The sequence below is a fragment of the Neovison vison genome, chromosome 5, assembly GCF_020171115.1.
Source record: "Neovison vison isolate M4711 chromosome 5, ASM_NN_V1, whole genome shotgun sequence".
Classification (NCBI taxonomy): domain Eukaryota; kingdom Metazoa; phylum Chordata; class Mammalia; order Carnivora; family Mustelidae; genus Neogale; species Neogale vison.
The window spans coordinates 18,417,339-18,436,267 of record NC_058095.1 but is presented as its reverse complement, the minus strand read 5'-3'; the positions used below and the strand labels follow the sequence as shown (position 1 = coordinate 18,436,267).

The 18,929-nt window shown below is 41.4% G+C and overlaps 1 protein-coding gene across 1 annotated transcript in view; it reads right to left on the bottom strand.

Moving 5' to 3' along the window:
- GPATCH8 (G-patch domain containing 8) overlaps positions 1-14,269 on the bottom strand; it is a 109,226-nt gene extending 94,957 nt beyond the window's left edge. The window contains exon 1 of the mRNA XM_044247769.1: positions 14,153-14,269. Coding sequence (XP_044103704.1) covers positions 14,153-14,197 — 45 coding nt within the window. The 5' untranslated portion in view covers positions 14,198-14,269. The remainder of the gene's footprint in view (positions 1-14,152) is intronic.
- Between the last annotated feature and the right edge of the window lie 4,660 nt (positions 14,270-18,929).

Sequence of the window (18,929 nt, the reverse complement as noted above, 5' to 3'; positions counted from 1 at the left end):
TAATTCAGAAAGGAAATGTCTCAGGAGCAAAAAACCCTATCCAAAAAGAAATGAACATTCTAGGGGATCACTGCATCATTTTATTAGTATACTTAAAATTTATTTCCAGGGCACCTGGGTGGCTCAGAGGTTAAAGCCTCTGCCTTCAGCTCAGGTCATGGTCCCAGGGTCCTGGGATTGAGCCCCGCATCGGGCTCTCTGCTTGGCAGGGAGCCTGCTTCCTCCTCTCTCTCTGCCTGCCTGTCTTCCTACTTGTGATCTCTGTCTGTCAAATAAATAAATAAATTTTTTAAAAAAGATTTTATTTATTTGTCAGGGAGAGAAAGGGAGAGAGAGCGAGCACAGGCAGACAGAATGGCAGGCAGAGGCAGAGGGAGAAGCAGGCTCCCTGCCGAGCAAGGAGCCTGATGTGGCACTCGATCCCAGGACGCTGAGATCATGACTTGAGCGAAGGCAGCAGCTTAACCAACTGAGCCACCCAGGCGTCCCATAAAAAAACCTTAAAAAAAAAAAAAAAAAGTTATTTCCACTTAGAAAGTGGACAGAAACATCAATGTGGTCAACTCCTCAAAAACCCCAATTCTTCACTATTTTCGTAATCATACAGTCTGATTTACAATGACTTTCAGTATACTATTATAAAAACCAAAGAGCTCTGAAGTGAGAGATACCTGAAATTAAATCGCTACCATTTGCTAGCTGTATAACCTTGGGCAAACAAATTATCAAAACTGCCTAGGCCTAGGCCTATGTCTTCAGCTGTTAAATCCAGATTATTACACTATAGCATTACTACATAGCCTGGGTGGCTCAGAGGGTTAAGCACATACTTTTACTCAGGTCATGATCCCAGGGTTCTGGGATCAAGTCCCACAATGGCTCCCTGTTGAGCAGGGAGCCTGCTTCTTCCTCTCCCTCTGCCCTTCCCTCCCACTTGTGCTCTCTCTCTCAAAAAACATAAAAAATATTTTTCAAAAAAATAAAGAGGTACAAAATAATAAATTATTATTTTAAAGCACTGTTGAAACCAGTCAATACCCAGATGAAAAATTCATTTACTGAATTTACTTCTATGCAAATTACCAGGAAAGATAACTGGCTCAATTTGCAATCTCAGCAAATCATAAAGAACTTGAAAAACATTACACTGGGTCAAGGGTATGAGCTATCACATACTGGGCTAAAAATACATGCACACCTGTTTGCAATATCAAATTTTCTGGATAATTTGACTAGAAAAAGAACTAACTGGTTTCCAATAAAAGCCCTACATTGAAAAATTAGCAACTTTAAAAACCCCATAGGAAAAATAAACCTGGGGCACCTGGGTGGTTCAGTGGGTTAAAGCCTTGGCCTTCGGCTCAGGTCATGGTCCCAGGGTCCTGGGATGCAGCCCTGCATCGGGCTCTCTGCTCAGCAGGGAGCCAGCTTCCTCCTCTCTATCTGCCTGCCTCTCTGCCTACTTGTGATCTCTGTCTGTCAAATAAATAAAAATCTTAAAAAAAAAAGAAAAAGAAAAATAAACCTTTTTCAGAAATGCATGAAAATACAGCATACAATTCTTGAGGCATTCAGAAAGACAGGAAGACAACAGTTTAATTCATCTGGGGGTGCCTGAGTGGCTCAGTCAGTTAAGCTTCCAACTCCTGATTTCAGGGTTGTGAGATCGAACCCCACACTGGGCTCTGTGCTCAGTGCGGAATCTGCTTGGGATTCTCTCTCACCTTTTCCCTTTGCACCCCCCCACAATTGCTCTTTCTCTAAATAAATAAAATCTCAAAAAAAAAAAAAAAGAAAAAGAAAAAAGAATCTGAAACCCATAGTAACGTTATTTCTTTTACCACTCTCTGGTTATGATAGATCTCTATTCAGAGGTCTGACAAAACTTCTGCACTAGTTCACAGGTAAAGAAGTATATGTGTAATGTTTCACACAAAAGGAAACACAACTAAAAGACGATTGCTTTAATTATATTTAATACATAATAATGTAAAATTATAACTAGCCATTAATACAGACTCCCAAATCTGAAATATCCCTCAACTGGCTTTATAGGTTACCACAAAAAGTAATAGCCCAACCTAGATAATCCACAGTACAGCAGGAAGCTGAGTCCCCAAGTACATATATATTCTTCCCAGGCTCTACTAAGCCTCTCCTTACATACCTGACTTTCCTTAACTGTGAATTCAAATATCTGAGCAACTTCTAGGTGCCAGACCCTGGCTCAATGCTAAAAAAATGAATAAAACAAAGACTTGGCATCCAAGGAGTTCTAAGTCCAATGTGAGGAGATAAACTATAAGGAAGTATACAGTAAGAGAGGTAAAAACACAGTAGTTAAGAGCTAACACTGGTCCAAAATACCTGAAAGCTACCTCTTCAACTGGCTAGCTATGTGGATCTGGGTAAGTTTTTCATTGTAAAATGGGGATAACAGAACCTGCCTTACTGGGAGATTACATGAAATAATGGTGCACACAACAAAGTAATAAGCCCTCTATACTGTACTATTGCCAGTAAAAGTGCTATTACTGAAATATGACCAAAGTGCTATGGGAGCACAGAAAATCAACTAATTCAACTTAGGAAGATGTCAGAGGTGACACCAAAACTTTTATATTGAAGACTATAAAAGTACAGTAGCAGGAATTCAAGACAGCTAAGAGCATATGCAAAACCAAGAATAAAAAAAAGAGCCTAGCAAGGCAACAGGGTGGCTCAATCAGTTAAGTGTTCACTTTTGGCTCAGGTCATGATCTCAGTCAGGGTCCTGGGATCAAGCCCCACTCTGCTTCCCTGCTCAGTGGTGAGTCTTCTCCCTCTGTCCCTCCCCTTGCTCATTTTCTCTCTCAAGTAAGTAAAATCTTGTAAAAATTTTTAATTAACCAAAAAAAAAAAGAAAGAAAAGAGCCTGGCATGTCCAGGTTAACAAAAAACTGAAGGATGGCAGGACAATGAAGTGAAAAGAAAAGAGATACACCTTTTACAATGGCACCAGATGCTCCAGTTTGGTTTTTTGGGGGGTGGGGGTGGGGCACCTGGATGGCTCAGTTGTTAAGCGGCTGCCTTTGGCTCTGGTCATGATTCCAGCGTCCTGGGATCGAGATTCACATCGGGCTCCCTGCTCAGTGGAGAGCCTGCTTCTCCCCCTCCCTCTGCTGCTAACCCTGCTTGTGTGCATGCACGCGCTTTCTCTCTCACTGTCTGTCAAATAAACAAACAAACAAACAAATGAAATCTTTAAAAATATAATAAAGTTATTAAAAAGAAAAAAAGATTTTATTTTTAGGGGCACCTGGATGGCTCAGTTGGTTAAGTGTCTGCCTTCAGCTCAGATCATAATCCCTAGGTCTTGGGATGGAGCCCTGCATCAGGCTTCCCGCTCAGTGGAGAGCCTGCTTCTCCCTCTCCCACTCCCCCTCTCAGAGTTTCTCTGTCAAATAGATAAATAAAATCTTTAAAAAAAAAAAAAAGCTACTTGGATTAGATAAATATCTCCAAAATATCCTGGCACAGGGCCCATACCAACGAACAGAGGCTGATAATATCATCACTAGTTATCACAGCAGTCAACTTCTGATGCTCCAACAGTCAAGGGCGAGTTTATAGTACCCAAATTTGACAACATTCAGTAGAAATACCATCTCCTCTCCCATCTACCTTTTTACTGACACAAATGAAAATGGACTGATTTTATCTTATTTCTTATCCTTTATGATGCCATGCTAATACATGGGCACTCAATAAATGTTTGGGAAATGGAACTGTCTGGTAAACCTATGCACAGTGAAAAGGCCAGCAAGAAGTCATAACTAAGTAAGTTTATAACACCAAGAGGTTACCAGAAAACAAAAACGATAAACATACCAACCATTTCCTACCAGACAGGTAACTGGTAGAAAATGCTGCCATGTATTAAAGGGAAACAGTGCTTTGCACACTGTAGATAAAACTAACACTCATCTCCTCAAAAAGAGACCAATCTATACACCACAGCAAAAAGAACACTACCAAAAAAATACAAGATAAATTAAAAAATAAATCAGAAGATAAAGTTCAAACCCCTTCTCTGAATTAGGCAAAATAATTTATCTGGGCCTCAGTTTCACCATCTCTAAAATAGAGTTCCTATCTAATCTATCTACCTCACTGAGCTACTGGAAGAAATTAGACAAGAATGTATCTAAGCACACTTACTAAACCATAACAGTGTACAACTACACAATATTACCATTCTTATATCCAGGTTAGATGATTTTACAACACCCTGATGTTTTAGTTCCCTAACTTCCTTTCTTATATCTTGTCCTCCATTCTACTTTAGCCGTTTCACTATCATGTCATTACCAATAATCTCAACTCTTCCATAATCTCTATTTCAAGCACTATGCTCTACCAACGGTAACAGCTCATTCCCTCTAGTACCTCCAACTCCAATAATTCTTTTGTTTTTAACTGAAGTGTAATTAACAATGTTATATTAGGGGCGCCTGGGTGGCTCAGGTCATGATCTCAGGGTAGTTGGATGGAGCCCTGCATCAGGCTCTCTGCTCAGCAGGGAGCTTGCTTCCCCCTTTCTCTCTGCCTGCTGCTCTGCCTGCTTGTCATCACTCTCAGTCAAATAAATAAATAAAATCTTTGGGGGGAAAATGTTATATTAGTTTTAGGTGTACAATACAATGATTCAACAAGTCTACACATTACTCAGTGCTCATTACAGTAAGTAAACTCTTAATCCTTTTTATACTTTTCCTCATCCCCCACCCACCTCCCATCACTCCAACAATTCTTAAACCCCACTGCAAACTACAATCCATTGATCCAACTTTTTCCTCCACCCCAAAAGTCCTTACTTATCTCCCCACTCACCAAGCTTACAATCACAGTCCGTTATTATAATCCCTCTCTTGCCCCCACTCACATTAACTCCTGGTTGATGAGCACTGGTTATCACAGCTTTAACTGTACATACAGCACATCTAACAACTATATCTGAATTAATCTTCCAATAAGAACAACCGTGTTGATGTCTATACCCTGTTTAAACACCTTAAATATAACTAGGACAAAGGCACCTGGGTGGCTCAGTTGTTTAAGCTTCTGCCTTTGGCTCAGGTCATGATCCCAAGGTCCTGGGATAAGCCCCAGATCCTCAGTGAGCAGTCTGCTTCTCCCTCTTCCTCTGCCCCTCCCCTTACTTGTGCTGGTGCTCTGTCAAATAAATAAAATCTTAAAAAAAAATTTTTTTTAATTAAAAAATAGCTAGGGGGCTCCTGGGTGGCTCAGTGGGTTAAAGCCTCTGCCTTCAGCTCAGGTCATGATCCCAGGATTCTGGGATCAAGCCCCGCACCGGGCTCTCTGCTCAGCAGGGAGCCTGCTTCCTCCTCCCTCTCTGCCTGCCTCTCTGCCTACTTGTGATCTCTGTCTGTCAAATAAATAAATAAAAACTTTAAAAAAATAATAAATAAATAAATAAAGCAAGCTAGGAACATTCCTGCTTAGAGCATTAAAATAAAACTTAATTGTTGTAGCCTCAGCTTTCACTTTTTCCCTATGTTCCATGGCTTAATCATTGTTCAAAGAGAAAAACAAAAACAAACAACAATTCTGCCTGTTCCACTTCTATACTTTTACCCTAGCTATTTTCTCCAACTGAATGCCTCCCTATGATCTCAGGGTCCCGGCATTAAGCCCCACATCTGGCTCCCTGCTCAGCAGGGAGTCTGCTTCTCCCTCCGCCTCCCTCCCCTGCTCCTGCTCCAGAGTGTGCATGTTCTTTCTCTCTTTCTCTCTCTCTCATGAATAAATAAAATCTTTAAAAAAAAAAAAAAAGATGTAGTCTTAGCTTTCAAGATCCAGCTTAAATGCTACCTTCTTCATAAAGGCATGCCCAACCATTCCACTTCAAGAGTTCTCTCATTTACTTTGAATTTTTTATTTACTGACTACGCTATTCACCTAACAATCCTGCTGATTTTGAGTAGTAAATACTATTGTTACCTTTGTTACCTCTCAATCTAGGACAAAAAGCTCCTTTTCTTAGCCTCAAGTTTTCTCTATACACACACACTTCTTAGTACAACTACTATTCAAATATTATTTTAACAACCTTTTTAAAAGTAAGTTTAGTGCACCTGGGTGGCTTAGTTGGTTGGGCGACTGCCTTCAGCTCGGGTCATGATCCCTGGGTCCTTAGGATCAAGTCCCCCATTAGGCTCTCAGCTCAGCAGGGAGCCTGCTTCTCCCTCTCCCTCTGACCCTCCCCCTGCTTGTACTCTCCCTCCCTCCCTCCCTCTCTGCATCAAATAAATAAATAAAATATTTAAAAAAATTAAGTTTATATACTAGAAAATATTCTGAAGATAATATATCCCTTGGTATCTCTTATGCAGATACCCTAAGGCAGTTATTAAACCAATTAAATTTTTAACCATTTTTGCTCCTTCTTCTAAGATACCTCATAATTTTACTTATAGCATTACTCAAAGCAATAAGGGAAATTACTGACTACAGCATATAAATCCACAAGCATTAGCTTAAGCTTTTTATATAGTCAAGATCTATATTATCATATTAACTTCTTGATTTTTGATCAGTATTATCTACAAAAGGTTGAAAAAGCAAGCTACTTCTCCCTCATCAACACTAAAAAATATTACTTGAACCATAAGATAAAAGTACTAACTTTTCCAACAATCATTATCTAAAATATCAGTCACAAAATATGAGCGATGATTTTTTTCTTTAAAATTTTTTTTTAAGATTTTATTTTATTTATTTGACAGAGAGAAATCACAAATAGACGGAAAGGCAGGTAGAGAGAGAGAGAGAGAGAGGGAAGCAGGCTCCCTGCTGAGCAGAGAGCCCAATGCGGGACTCGATCCCAGGACTGTGAGATCATGACCTGAGCCAAAGGCAGCGGCCTAACCCACAGAGCCACCCAGGCGCCCTGATTTTTTCTATTATAACTAAATCTGAAAAAAAAAAAAAAGAAAAATAACCAAATCTGAAGGGCTGTTTTGTAATTCAATTCCATAAAACAGAGAGATAAACTGAATTCCTCTTTGAAATCAACTGTCAGAGAAGGATGATAACAAATAATTGAAACCTAATGAGATGAGACCAAATAATATTACAAAGACATCTTCTGCTTGTTTGAATGATGCACAACTCAAGATTTATCTTACCTCGACACTACTAGTAAAAATTAAAATTAAGTTACAGGAAACTACTATTTTGGCCCTAACTTTAATTTCTTACTATCTAGGGCACTTACTAAAATATTATATGCTATTAACCTACATATAATGCCAAAATAACTGTGGCTACTTTTTCTTCCATAAATTCCTATATTATGTATAATATATTAAATGCATCTGTTAAATCACAAAGAAATCATTTAGTATAAGTATGACAATATAGGGGCGCCTGCGTGGCTCAGTGGGTTAAAGCCTCTGCCTTCGGCTCAGGTCATGATCCCAGGGTCCTGGGATCGAGCCCCACATCGGGCTGTCTGCTCCACGGAGAGCCTGCTTCCTCCTCTCTCTCTCTCTGCCTGCCTCTCTGCCTACTTGTGATCTCTGTCTAGCAAATAAATAAATAAAATCTTTAAAAAAAAAAAAAAAGTATGACAATATAGTATATTCTTTCAGCTGCATATATTTAAATTTTTGCATTGATTAATACAATGCATTAAGCACATTCAGATAGATTTCTACAGTTAAATGGACAATTCACTTTTTATAACTGGAAAATCATTACAACATCTTCTGGTATCCACTGCAATATCAAATCAATGACTTCTTTCAGTATCTGTGGTGGTCATTTGTAATTCCTTTGGTAATTAACCATGAGTCAGCTCTCACTTAATGCTAAATGGCGATGCTAATATGAAAAGGGATTTAATGCCAGACATACAAGCAAATGTACCAAACTGTTTCAGGGAAGGAATGTTAATAGAATTCAAGAACTGGATGTCTACTTCAAGCTGGAACCCATTTACATTAATAAAATATTAGAAACTTATTAAGTCACAAGAAAAAAAATGAAATCTCCACATGGGTTTCAAATCCATAATTCAAGATCTCATGAACTCCTAATCCTTTCCAGAAAATGGTAATTTTTTTTTTTAAAGCAAACTCCACCACTCAATGTGGGGCTCAAACTCGTGACGACCCTGAGATCGAGCTGCATGCTGCACTGACTGAGCCAGCCAGATACCCCAGAAAATGGTCATCTTGGCCACAAGAGAACACTGTCCTTTTTTCATTTTATCATATACTTAAAGAGATGGAAATTATATGGAAATATATCTCAGCTATGAAGCAGAAGAATCAGTATAGCTAATTATATATGAGTCTAAAAAAATTTTTAAGTCACAAATTTTAGTTCTGGTTATATAAATTATCATAAAGATCTAAGAAAATGGGAAAAAAGAGTTTCTGTAGTACTCTAATGGGAATTGTGTGATACAGATAGAAAAAAATGGAATGAATACAACAGGGTCACCTATTTTTCTGTAATGCTGATAGCACTAGAACAGCCCTGTAAATAATCAGCCTAATAATGAATCTGTCTAGATATGTTTCTTCTTGGTCTCAATGCCTACTTTGAAAACAAGTAAGCATACTGTCACATGAAGCCCTGTGATCCCAATTCCTGCCAACCCTATTATCCCTCCAATGCAACTTGTGTTTTTCTCTGTGATGTTATTCCTTAACTGTCCCTTTTCCAGTACCCTTTACCTTGAATATTTACCTTAATCCTTCAAATAACCACCAGAGAACTTTCCCTTATGCTAACCTTACACGGTAACTCTTGAACACCTGAAAATATACTAACCAATAATTTTGCATTTGTTAATAATCATGCCAATTTATCATCAGTATTTTGATGGTACAGCCTTGGTTCCAACCCTGTCCACCTATATAATATATATGGGAAAGAGAGTAGTAATGATTTTGCGTAAATTTCAGTATCCCAAGCAAAATGCACACTGATTTCCACAACTAGTGGCATCTCTTCCAGATGATGGGAGACCCTGGAAACAGAGTCTTCCCTGTGTCATCTGTCATCTCCAGCACGTCTGCATTAGAATGCCAACTTTACTGCAAGATACCACAGAAAATATACTAACATGCTTCTGTGATCAAAGTATTTTAAAACTGTAACCTTCTCATTTTATGGTCTCAACTAAGAATTATCTGAAGGTCACATCCTGGTATCATACATGAAATACCAGGACTCTTACATACTACATAAAGTAACACATGACTTATTACTATTTACCATTATGATTACTTACATACAGTATAGAAAACCCTTGGGTAATTTTATTTTTATTATGCACTTTAAGACTTTTTTTCTCTTCTTTTATTACTCATTGATTATCATAACTCTTTTTTATTAGAAATCTAATGCAAAACACATTCAGAACAAGAATGAAAGGCTACTTTAAATCACCAGTTCTCTGCAGGAACACGAATTGAAGAACGTATTTCCTCATAGCATTGAGGAGCATCACCATTAACAGCTGCACAACCACTAAACACTAAGCAGTGTATCTTAACATCTTACAGTTGTACATCTCTGTACAAACAAAACTTTCTTTAGGGAACCTGTAATTCAAAGTACTGAATACATCTATATCTTAAGTTATATATACTACGTATTTTCCATTAGTTTGTGTAACGTTTTAATCAGTGAGCAAATATGCCTTAATCTGGTAAATGTAGGCAGAAGTTGTGTCTCATTCAGAAATTGAGGTCAGATTCTTAAAGCAGTAGTCAGAATTAAAACATTAAAAAATAAATACATGAGTCTAAACCACAAAGATTTCCAAAGATAAAAAAAGATCACTTAATGGGCGCCTGGGTGGCTCAGTGGGTTAAGCCACTGCCTTCGGCTCAGGTCATGATCTCAGGGTCCTGGGATCGAGCCCCACATCGGGCTCTCTGCTCAGCAGGGAGCCTGCTTCCTCCTCTCTCTCTCTGCCTACTTGTAATCTCTCTCTGTCAAATAAATAAATAAAATCAAAAAAAAGATCGCTTAAAAAGACCACACAAGGGATACCTGGGTGGCTCAGTCAGTTAAGCCGCTGCCTTTGACTCAGGTCATGATCCTAGGGTCCTGGGATGGAGTCCTGCATGGGGCTCCTTGCTTGGCGGGGAGCCTGCTTCTCCCTCCACTTGCTCTGCCTGCCACTCCCTCTGCTTGTGTGCGGGCACTCTCTCTCTCTCTCTCTCTCTCTCTCTGTCTGACAAATAAATAAATAAATATTTTTTTTTAAAAAACCCACACAAAACAATGTCTAAACTAAAATAACAGTTAACAATATGTCCTCTATGATAGTGTAACTCATCACTGTCAGAAGTCTCCTTCTAAGTCCTTGGGAGAACAAGAAACCATTCTGGACAAAGGGGAACACAGTAAAAACTAACTGTATAACCTCTCTAAAAGCTCACTTATTCTTCATAATTTCTAAGTTTATCCTCTGTATTTGATGACTCAATTACAGTTATATAAAATATGTAAGTGGCAGTAGAGATAATGGCCATGAGCCTAGGTTCAAGAGTGGTTTTTTTTTTGGGGGGGGGAATTTTTTTTTTTTTTAATTTATTTGACAGACAGAGATCACAAGTAGGCAGAGAGGCAGGCAGAGAGAGAGGAGGAAGCAGACTCCCCGTTGAGCAGAGAGCCCGATGTGGGACTCGATCCCAGGACCCTGAGATCATAACCTGAGCCGAAGGCAGAGGCTTTAACCCTCTGAGCCACCCAGGCGCCCCTAGGTTCAAGAGTCTTAAGAGCCAGGGTGGGACTCTAGGTGCTGCCATCTACCAGCTGTATATACCTGGCCAAGTTATTTAACTCTCTGTGCCTCAGCTGCCTCATTTGAAAATGAGTGTTAAAAGTACCTACCTCATAGAGTTATTGCAAAGACTATGAAAAAATACACATATAGTGTGTAGAATGGTGCCTATTTATTGTTAAAATGAAGTTCGTGAAAATGTTTAAATGTATGTTCTTAATAATGATTACTCTTTATATTCCTAAGTGCTTCAGGTGGCATGCCACCGTTAATTAAGCTCCTCACCATATTACATAAAACACCTTTGAAATTTCAGGTGTTCCCAAATAAGTGAATCCACCTCTGACTCTATACTAAGTTCAAGATACCACAAACTCTCCAAAATTTGCAAGTGATGGTAAATTGGCAAAGAGTGAAATTTTATCATTTTTAGTTATCTTGCCAATTTAAAGCCAAAAAATGACAGTCATCTAGAACTTACTGGAGAAGATACACAGAAAAATTTCTAGTGCTGTAAGAAGATCTTTTTAAAAGCAACAGGATCCATGCACTGTTCGGAACCTACTTTGGATTTGTTTTCAAATGTACTCAATGGTTTCACCTCGTTTATCACTCAAAATCTTAAAAGGAGGCCACATTTAATTTTAATAATCCAACCTTAAAATGTTTTAGATGTACTATATACAGGAGCATGCTCTTACATTTTCTCCCTAATAACTATAAATTGAAGGATATCATTAATGAAAATCAGTATTTTTTCTTATTAAAACATCCCGAAGAAATACTACTTTAAGGTTTTTTTTTTTTTAATTTATTGTAGTTGACTATTTTGAATGGATACTTTTTAGAAATGTTAGTACAGCGGCGCCGGGGTGGCTCAGTGGGTTAAAGCCTCTGCCTTCGCTCAGGTCGTGATCCCAGGGTCCTGGGATGGAGCGCAGCATCGGGCTCTCTGCTCAGCAGGGAGCCTGCTTCCTCCTCTCACTCTCTGCCTGCCTCTCTGCCTACTTGTGATCTCTGTCTGTCAAATAAATAAATAAAATCTTTTTAAAAAAAAGAAAAGAAATGTTAGCACAGGGGCATCTGGGTGGCTTAGTCGGTTAAGCATCTGCCTTTGGCTCAGGTCAGGATCCAGGCATCCTGGGATCGAGCCCCACATCGGGCTCCCCCTTTCCCTGCTTTGCTCTCTTGCTATCTCTGTCACTGTGTGTCTCTATCAAATAAATAAATAAAATTTAATAAAAAGAAACAGAAATGTTAGGGGCGCCTGGGTGGCTCTGCCTTCAGCTCAGGTCATGATCTCAGGGTCCTGGGATCGAGCCCCACCTTGGGTTCCCTGCTCAGCAAAAGTCTGCTTCTCCCTCTCCTACTCCCCTGCTTATGTTCACTCTCTCACTGTGTCTCTGTCAAATAAGTAAATAAATCTTTAAAAAAAAAAAGAAAAGAAAGAAATAGAAATGTTAGTACAATAATTTACAAAAGTTTTAACATCTTTTAGTTGTCTAAAAGGTTTTCATTCCCAGTACCCTATTCTACCCATATTAGGAGATCTGAATTTTAGAAAACCAACATTTTCCTAGCTGCAGGAGTTGGGTTATTCCAACATACAAGCAGGAAAGAAACTTAAAATACACATACTATCTTCATAGAACTACCCATCAGGTTTCAGATAAACCCAGCTAGAACATCAGAAGAGAAAGTCACCTTACTAGAAAAGGCAGAGGCTTTCTCAATTTTTTCAGGTGACAGCATTCACAATCTGCTATTCAGGTGTCAAATTCTTTCAAGGCCCTGCAAATCTGTTTAAGTCGGCTGAAATTCTGTGGTTGACAACCATTTTCCCTCATCACTTAATTGTCCATGTTATTTATTTTCAATTTTATTAGGTCACCTTGAAATTTTCTCCTCTGAAAAGCACTTGAGATTTTAATTAACAGGTCTCTTTAAAAATTACCAATAAAAGCCCACACATCTTGTAGCCTACTCACGTAGGAGCTTTAAAAAAAAAAAAAAAATCTCAGGGATCAAATGGCTATATAAGAACTGCTTCAACTTCCCTGCACCTGCACTATATTCTTAAACACGTTGAGATCCTGTATTGTGCTGCAGTTAGACAGCAGGCGCATGATCACAAGGTTTTCAACAGCCCCTTGATCCCTTACTGCTGCAAAACTTATCACAAGCGTTCCATGCACTAGACTGTTGTTGTTTAACTGCTTTGTCTGTTTATTTACCAACTCCATCATCTCAGGGAACGCAAACCCTTCAAACTGCCTTCTGAAACGTATCTAGAGTATCCCATGGAGGAAGATCTGCAGCGGGATAAAAACTTGAGTTCTGATGTTCATTCTCCTGACCCAAATTGCTGTTGCCAGGATATGCGGTAGTAATGCAGTGGTTTCTTAGGGACTCTGAGGATGTATTTTACCCTAGAAACAGCCAATCTCTACTAAATCCCTTTTAGTCGCCGAGATTTCTGCGATAACAATGCTCAACAGGAAGGTATTTTAAAACAACTGAAAGACGCGTTATTCTAATTTGGCCTTTATTTTTCCCTCGATAATAACCTGTCATCACAAGGACATTTTTCCATACAGCATTTGCAACTAAAGAAAGAAAAAAAGGAGATTCTGGAGCTAGTTCTCACGCGCTAAGGAAGTCCCTTATCATTAACGCTTCTTAAAATCTTTCGAGGGAGGATTTGGAGCTAAGCTTACAGCGACCACAGTCCTGTAACTTACTCTTTTCCAAGCATGATGAACGGCCTAATAACAGCAACATTTACGCCTAGAGAAATCTCAATGTTTGACCAACCAAGGAGGCGGCCGATAACTCAAGGATCCTTTTACCATGGGAAGAAATGGAAAGCACACAATGAAAGGGGTTTATCACACTGAGGATAGACGAAGGACGACCCGAAGAAGAGCCGTGCGAGCAAATCCCAGAAATTCGGAAGCCCTGGTCTCAGCAACACCCGCCCGAAGCCCTCCCAACCCATCCCTCTTTTCCCCCCGGGAGCCCGCCCGGCGCCTTCACAGGCCCGGCGCACCCGAGGGGAGCACCGTCCCCAGTCTGCGGCCCAACCAGGCTTCCGAAACCCGCCCGAGCAGGCCGAAGCTGCAAACCCGGCGGCCTGAGCTTAACTGGTAAGAGAATACGAGGTGAGCGGAGATGCGGCCTCGCCTCAAGCTGGGAGGCCCCTGGAGGAATTGGAGGCGGGAGAAGAGCAAGCCAGTTCGTAAGCCGGAGCAGAGCTTGGAAGGAAAAGAACTAGGAGCGGGGAATGAGGACGTCCCGGCTCCGCCAGCGCCTTCCCGGATTCTCGGCGACGCCCGTGTTTACCTGAAAGTCTCGATCCTCGTTGAAGCGGGAGAAGCGGTCCGCCATTTTGCCGCCTTCACTCCTCTCAGGACGACGCTCTCCGGTTCGCTCCTTCCCTCCCGCGACACCCGCCCCCTCGCTCCCCTCCCCAATTCCCCGCCTCCTCCCACGCCCACCCGGCGCGCGCAGGCGAGGGAGGGAGGAAGCAAGAAAGCGCGTCTGGAAGGGAGTCCCGTCGGCGCAAGCGCCTTTCAGCCCTGGAGGCGGAACCTTCCCTTAAATCCCCTCTCCGCTCGCGGCCCAGAGCGACCCCGACGGCAGCGCGTGCGCACTCGCGCCGGAGAGCGCCAAGTGCTTCCGGAGAGAAAGGTTACAAGGGCGCAATACGCTTACGTCGGGATGTTTTCCACCTGCTGGTTTCCCCGACTAGGGTGTATTTTCTTGCCCTCTCATCTCCGTGTGTGTGCAGAAGTCCATTCTCTGCTTTATTCACTGAATAGCAATATAATGCAGTGGTTGAAAGCGCGGGTTTTGGAGCCAGACTACTTCGATTCCCAGTTTGCTCTGAGGATTAAATGGCAAACGAGACAGAAAGACCCCTTTTCTCATGAGGCTTACGTTCCGGCGGGGGGATGTCAGATACATAGTAAAAATAATTATGAGTGTTAGGAAAAATAAAACAGCACAGTTATGAGACCTCTGAAATGACCTTTGGCCTTTGAGGAAAAGCAAGGGGCAAGGCTCCCCACACACACATCCCTGCAGCTTTCAAGCAAAGGGAACTTTAGACTCACACGCCCCTCGACTGCTAAGAGTTTCCATTTTTAGGATATTATTAGAGTATTTTTTCAAGAGACCGAAGTTGATCCAAATCAACTAAAGCTCTCTGGCTTTCAGTTTCCTTTTATAAAATAAGGAAATTGAATGTAATAATCTCTACTGCCACAGACCCATCAATGACTGTGGGTTATGATTCAGACTTTTCCATCCTATGGTTTTCCTGTGGACCCCACCCAGCCCTCCCGCTCCCTCAGCCAAAATATATAAAACAGGTAGGAGGGGGTATGAGGACTTCCCTGCTTTTGAAGAGAGTAGTTGACAGAAATCACAAAATGGAAAATAGCCCTTATGCTACCCTGAGACAGTCAAGTGGAATGTAAATTTTGGGAAGGATGTGTATCTTCTATTCCTTTGTTACCCTCTGCCTCATCAAACCCCAGTCCAAGCAGAATACAATTGTAAGCAGTGGAAAGAACTCTGAGAGGAAGAACACAGACTGTAAACATTGTAAAGAGATTGAGGGTATATGTGGCAGATTGAATCAACATGGATACACATGAGGCATTTACCTCCTCTCCCTCTCTCAGCCCTACTAAGATGACAGTAAAAGGATGAGAAGGGTGAACACCTGGGTGGTTCAGTTCGTTGAGGGCCTGACTTCTGCTCAGGTCATGATCCCTCTGGGGCCTGGGATCAAGCCCCCATCAGGCTCCCTGCCTGGCCAGGAGTCTCCTTCTCTCTCTCTTCTGCATTCCCCCTGCTGGTGCTCTCTGCCTCTATCTCTGGCAAATAAATAAATAAAATATTTTAAAAATAAATAAATAAAAATAAAATCTTAAAAAAAAAAAAAAAAACAACTTGAGGGGGCCTGGGCTGTTGGAGGGGGTCCTGGAATTGAGCCCGGCATTGGGCTCTCTGCTCAGCGGGGAGCCTGCTTCCTCCTCTTTCTGCCTGCCTCTCTGCCTGGTGATCTCTGTCTGTCCAATGGATAAATAAAATCTTAAAAAAAAAAAAAAAAAAGAGGGGCGCCTGGGTGGCTCAGTGGGTTAAGCCGCTGCCTTCGGCTCAGGTCATGATCTCAGGGTCCTGGGATCGAGTCCCGCATCAGGCTCTCTGCGCAGCAGGGAGCCTGCTTCCCTCTCTCTCTCTGCCTGCCTCTCTGTCTACTTGTGATCTCTGTCAAATAAACAAATAAAATCTTAAAAAAAAAAAAAGAAAGAAGGAAGGAAAGGAAAAAAAAAAAAAAAGAAGAACATCTTGGAACCTGGAGAGCACAGATAAATGGAAATGACTTTAGTAGAATAGAGAAAACAACGTCCTAGAGTGGGAAAGCTGGGAAACAAGTTGACTGAGGCTAAGGTGTACCACAAAAATTCAGGAATTGGAATCACTAGGTATCAAGATGAAGAAGTAGATGGAGGTTGAAAACAGGACTTGTTACAAGGCACTTTAGAGAGCAGTAAAACGCTAAACCCCTTTTCCCACCCAGGTAGTAAACTGGAGGGTTCTCCTCTGAAAAGACTAAACAAAGAGACTCTTTTAATGTATCTGGCACAGATAAGGAAATAGATACCATGCTGTAAATGGGAAGGTTTGGTAAAAGCTAACATTCTGGTTGGAGGCAGGCTTCTTCCGGCTCAGTGGGAAAAAACCTACACATACCAAAAATAGGACTGGAGTCTCCCCAACTTACAAAGGTCATGTTCCAGTCCAGATATCCCACAGAAAAGTCCGTCATTCCAGAAGCCCTAACCACACACAGCTTCCACTCAGCTCTTATGTATGAATGTATGCCAAAAATAACCAGACATTGGTAGAAACCTGTGAGACAGAAACACCCCACCCCAAAACAAAGCAAAACAAAATTAAAAAACAGCAAGTGGAATTCAGAGGAACCAGAAATAATGGAAATAATAGAAGAAGCCATCAAAAGAATTATAATCAATATCCACAGAGATAGGAGATTACCTCAGGAAATAAGGACAACAGGAAGCATCGGATGCCAAAAAAGAGAAAAGAATATTCAGAGATTAAGAAGTAACTTTGGGGGGGCGCCAGGATGGCTGTCCTTAGCGTCTGCCTTTGGCTCAGATCATGACCCCAAGGTCCTAGGATCGGGCCCAAGTTCAGGCTGCATGCTCAGCAGGAAGCCTGTTTCTCCCTCTCTCACTCCCCCCAATCGTGTCTCTGACAAATAAATAAATAAAATCTTTAAAAAAGAAAAAACAACTTTTGAAAGTTAAAATGTCTTAAGCAGAAATGAAAAATTCAATAGAAGGGTTAGGAAACAAAATGGCAAGAAATCTCCCAAAAAAACAATAAAAAGACACCCTAGTCCAAGCCACCTTTACTTTCTCCTTAATCACGGCAAGAGCTCCTAAGTGTTCTCCTTCCACCCTGACCCCCTACAGTAGTCAGAGGAACTATGGTGATCCTGTTACAAGGTCAGTTAGATTACATAAGTCCTCTACTGCAACCCTCCAGTGGTTTTGCCTGTCATTCACACTAAAAACCATCATCACCTCACCTCTCAGACCTTATTCCTCTCTGTCCACTGTGTCCCTTCTCTCTGGGCACACTGACCTGCTATACCTTGATCCCAAAGGCCTGCTCCTGTGTCAGCCTGCCCCACTTAGGGGCTATGTATATGTTGTTCTTGCTGCCTCATTCTTTCCCAGATATCCACCCATGTGGCTTGCCCCCTCACCCTCTGGTCTTTCCTTGAATATTAATTTCTCAGTAAGATCTTCCCTGATCACCCTGTTTAAAATCACAGAGTTCAGGGGCACCTGGGTGGCTCAGAGGGTTAAGCTTCTGCCTTTGGCTCAGGTTGTGATCTTGGGTTCCTGGGATTGAGCCCCACATCGAGCCCCACATCAAGCCCCACATAGAGCCCCACGTCAGGCTCTCTGCTCAGCAGGGAGCCTGCTTTCCTCCCCCCTCTGCCTACTTGTGATCTCTGTCTGTCAAATAAATAAATAAAATCTTTTTTAAAACCCCAAAATCACAGAGTTCAGTATTCTGAACTTTCTAGCCTCTTTCCCTAATTTTATTTTTCTCCTTAGTACTTACCACTTTCTAAAATGTAATGTTAATTCCATGAAAGCAGAGATTCTCTCAGGTCTACCCCCTTCTTCTTTTTTTTTAAATTTTTTTAAAGATTTTATTTATTTATTTGACAGACAGAGATCACAAGTAGACAGAGAGGCAGGCAGAGGGAGAGGGGGAAGCAGGCTCCCCGCTGAGCAGGGATCCTGATGCAGGGTCTATCCCGGCACCCTGAGATCATGACCTGAGCCGAAGGCAGAGGCTTAACCCACTGAGCCACCCAGGCGCCCCCCCCTTTTTTTTTTAAGATTGTATTTATTTACTTGACTGAGAGAGACAGTGAGAGAGGGAACACGAGCATGGTGGAGCTGGAGGGGGAGAAGCAGGTTCTCTGCTGAGCAGGGAGCCCAACGTGGCACTAGATCCCAGGACACCAGGATCATGACCTGAACCAAAGGCAGACACTTAACAACTGAGCCACCCAAGCTCCCCTCTATTCCCTTCCGTATCCTTAACCCCTAGAATAATAAATGACACATAAGAGGCACTAAATAAGGATTTTTTGAATAGATGAGAAGAAAAATAAGAAAGAACATATAAGAAAATAGAAGGATCAATCCAGTATCTGAATAGCAGAGTTTCCAAAAAGAACAGGGGGGAGATGAAGAAAGAGCATATTAAAGAAATAGCCTGTAAACTTTTTCTGGTTCATGTTGGGTCCCCCAAAAATGGGTACCCCAATATTGGGTCCGTGATTAAAGGAGCAAGACTGATACAAAGTAAAAGTCAAGCAAAGCTTTATTTCACGCCAAGCATCAAGAATCAAACCGACGGTCAAACAGACGGGTCGGGGCCACCCCTTACAGAGAGGACAACCCCTCCCAGCTTTCCAGACTAATTTTTATAGAGCAAAGGCCGTGTGGTTGGGCCTGGCCACACATAGGTGGCCAATGAAATTGTAACACACAGA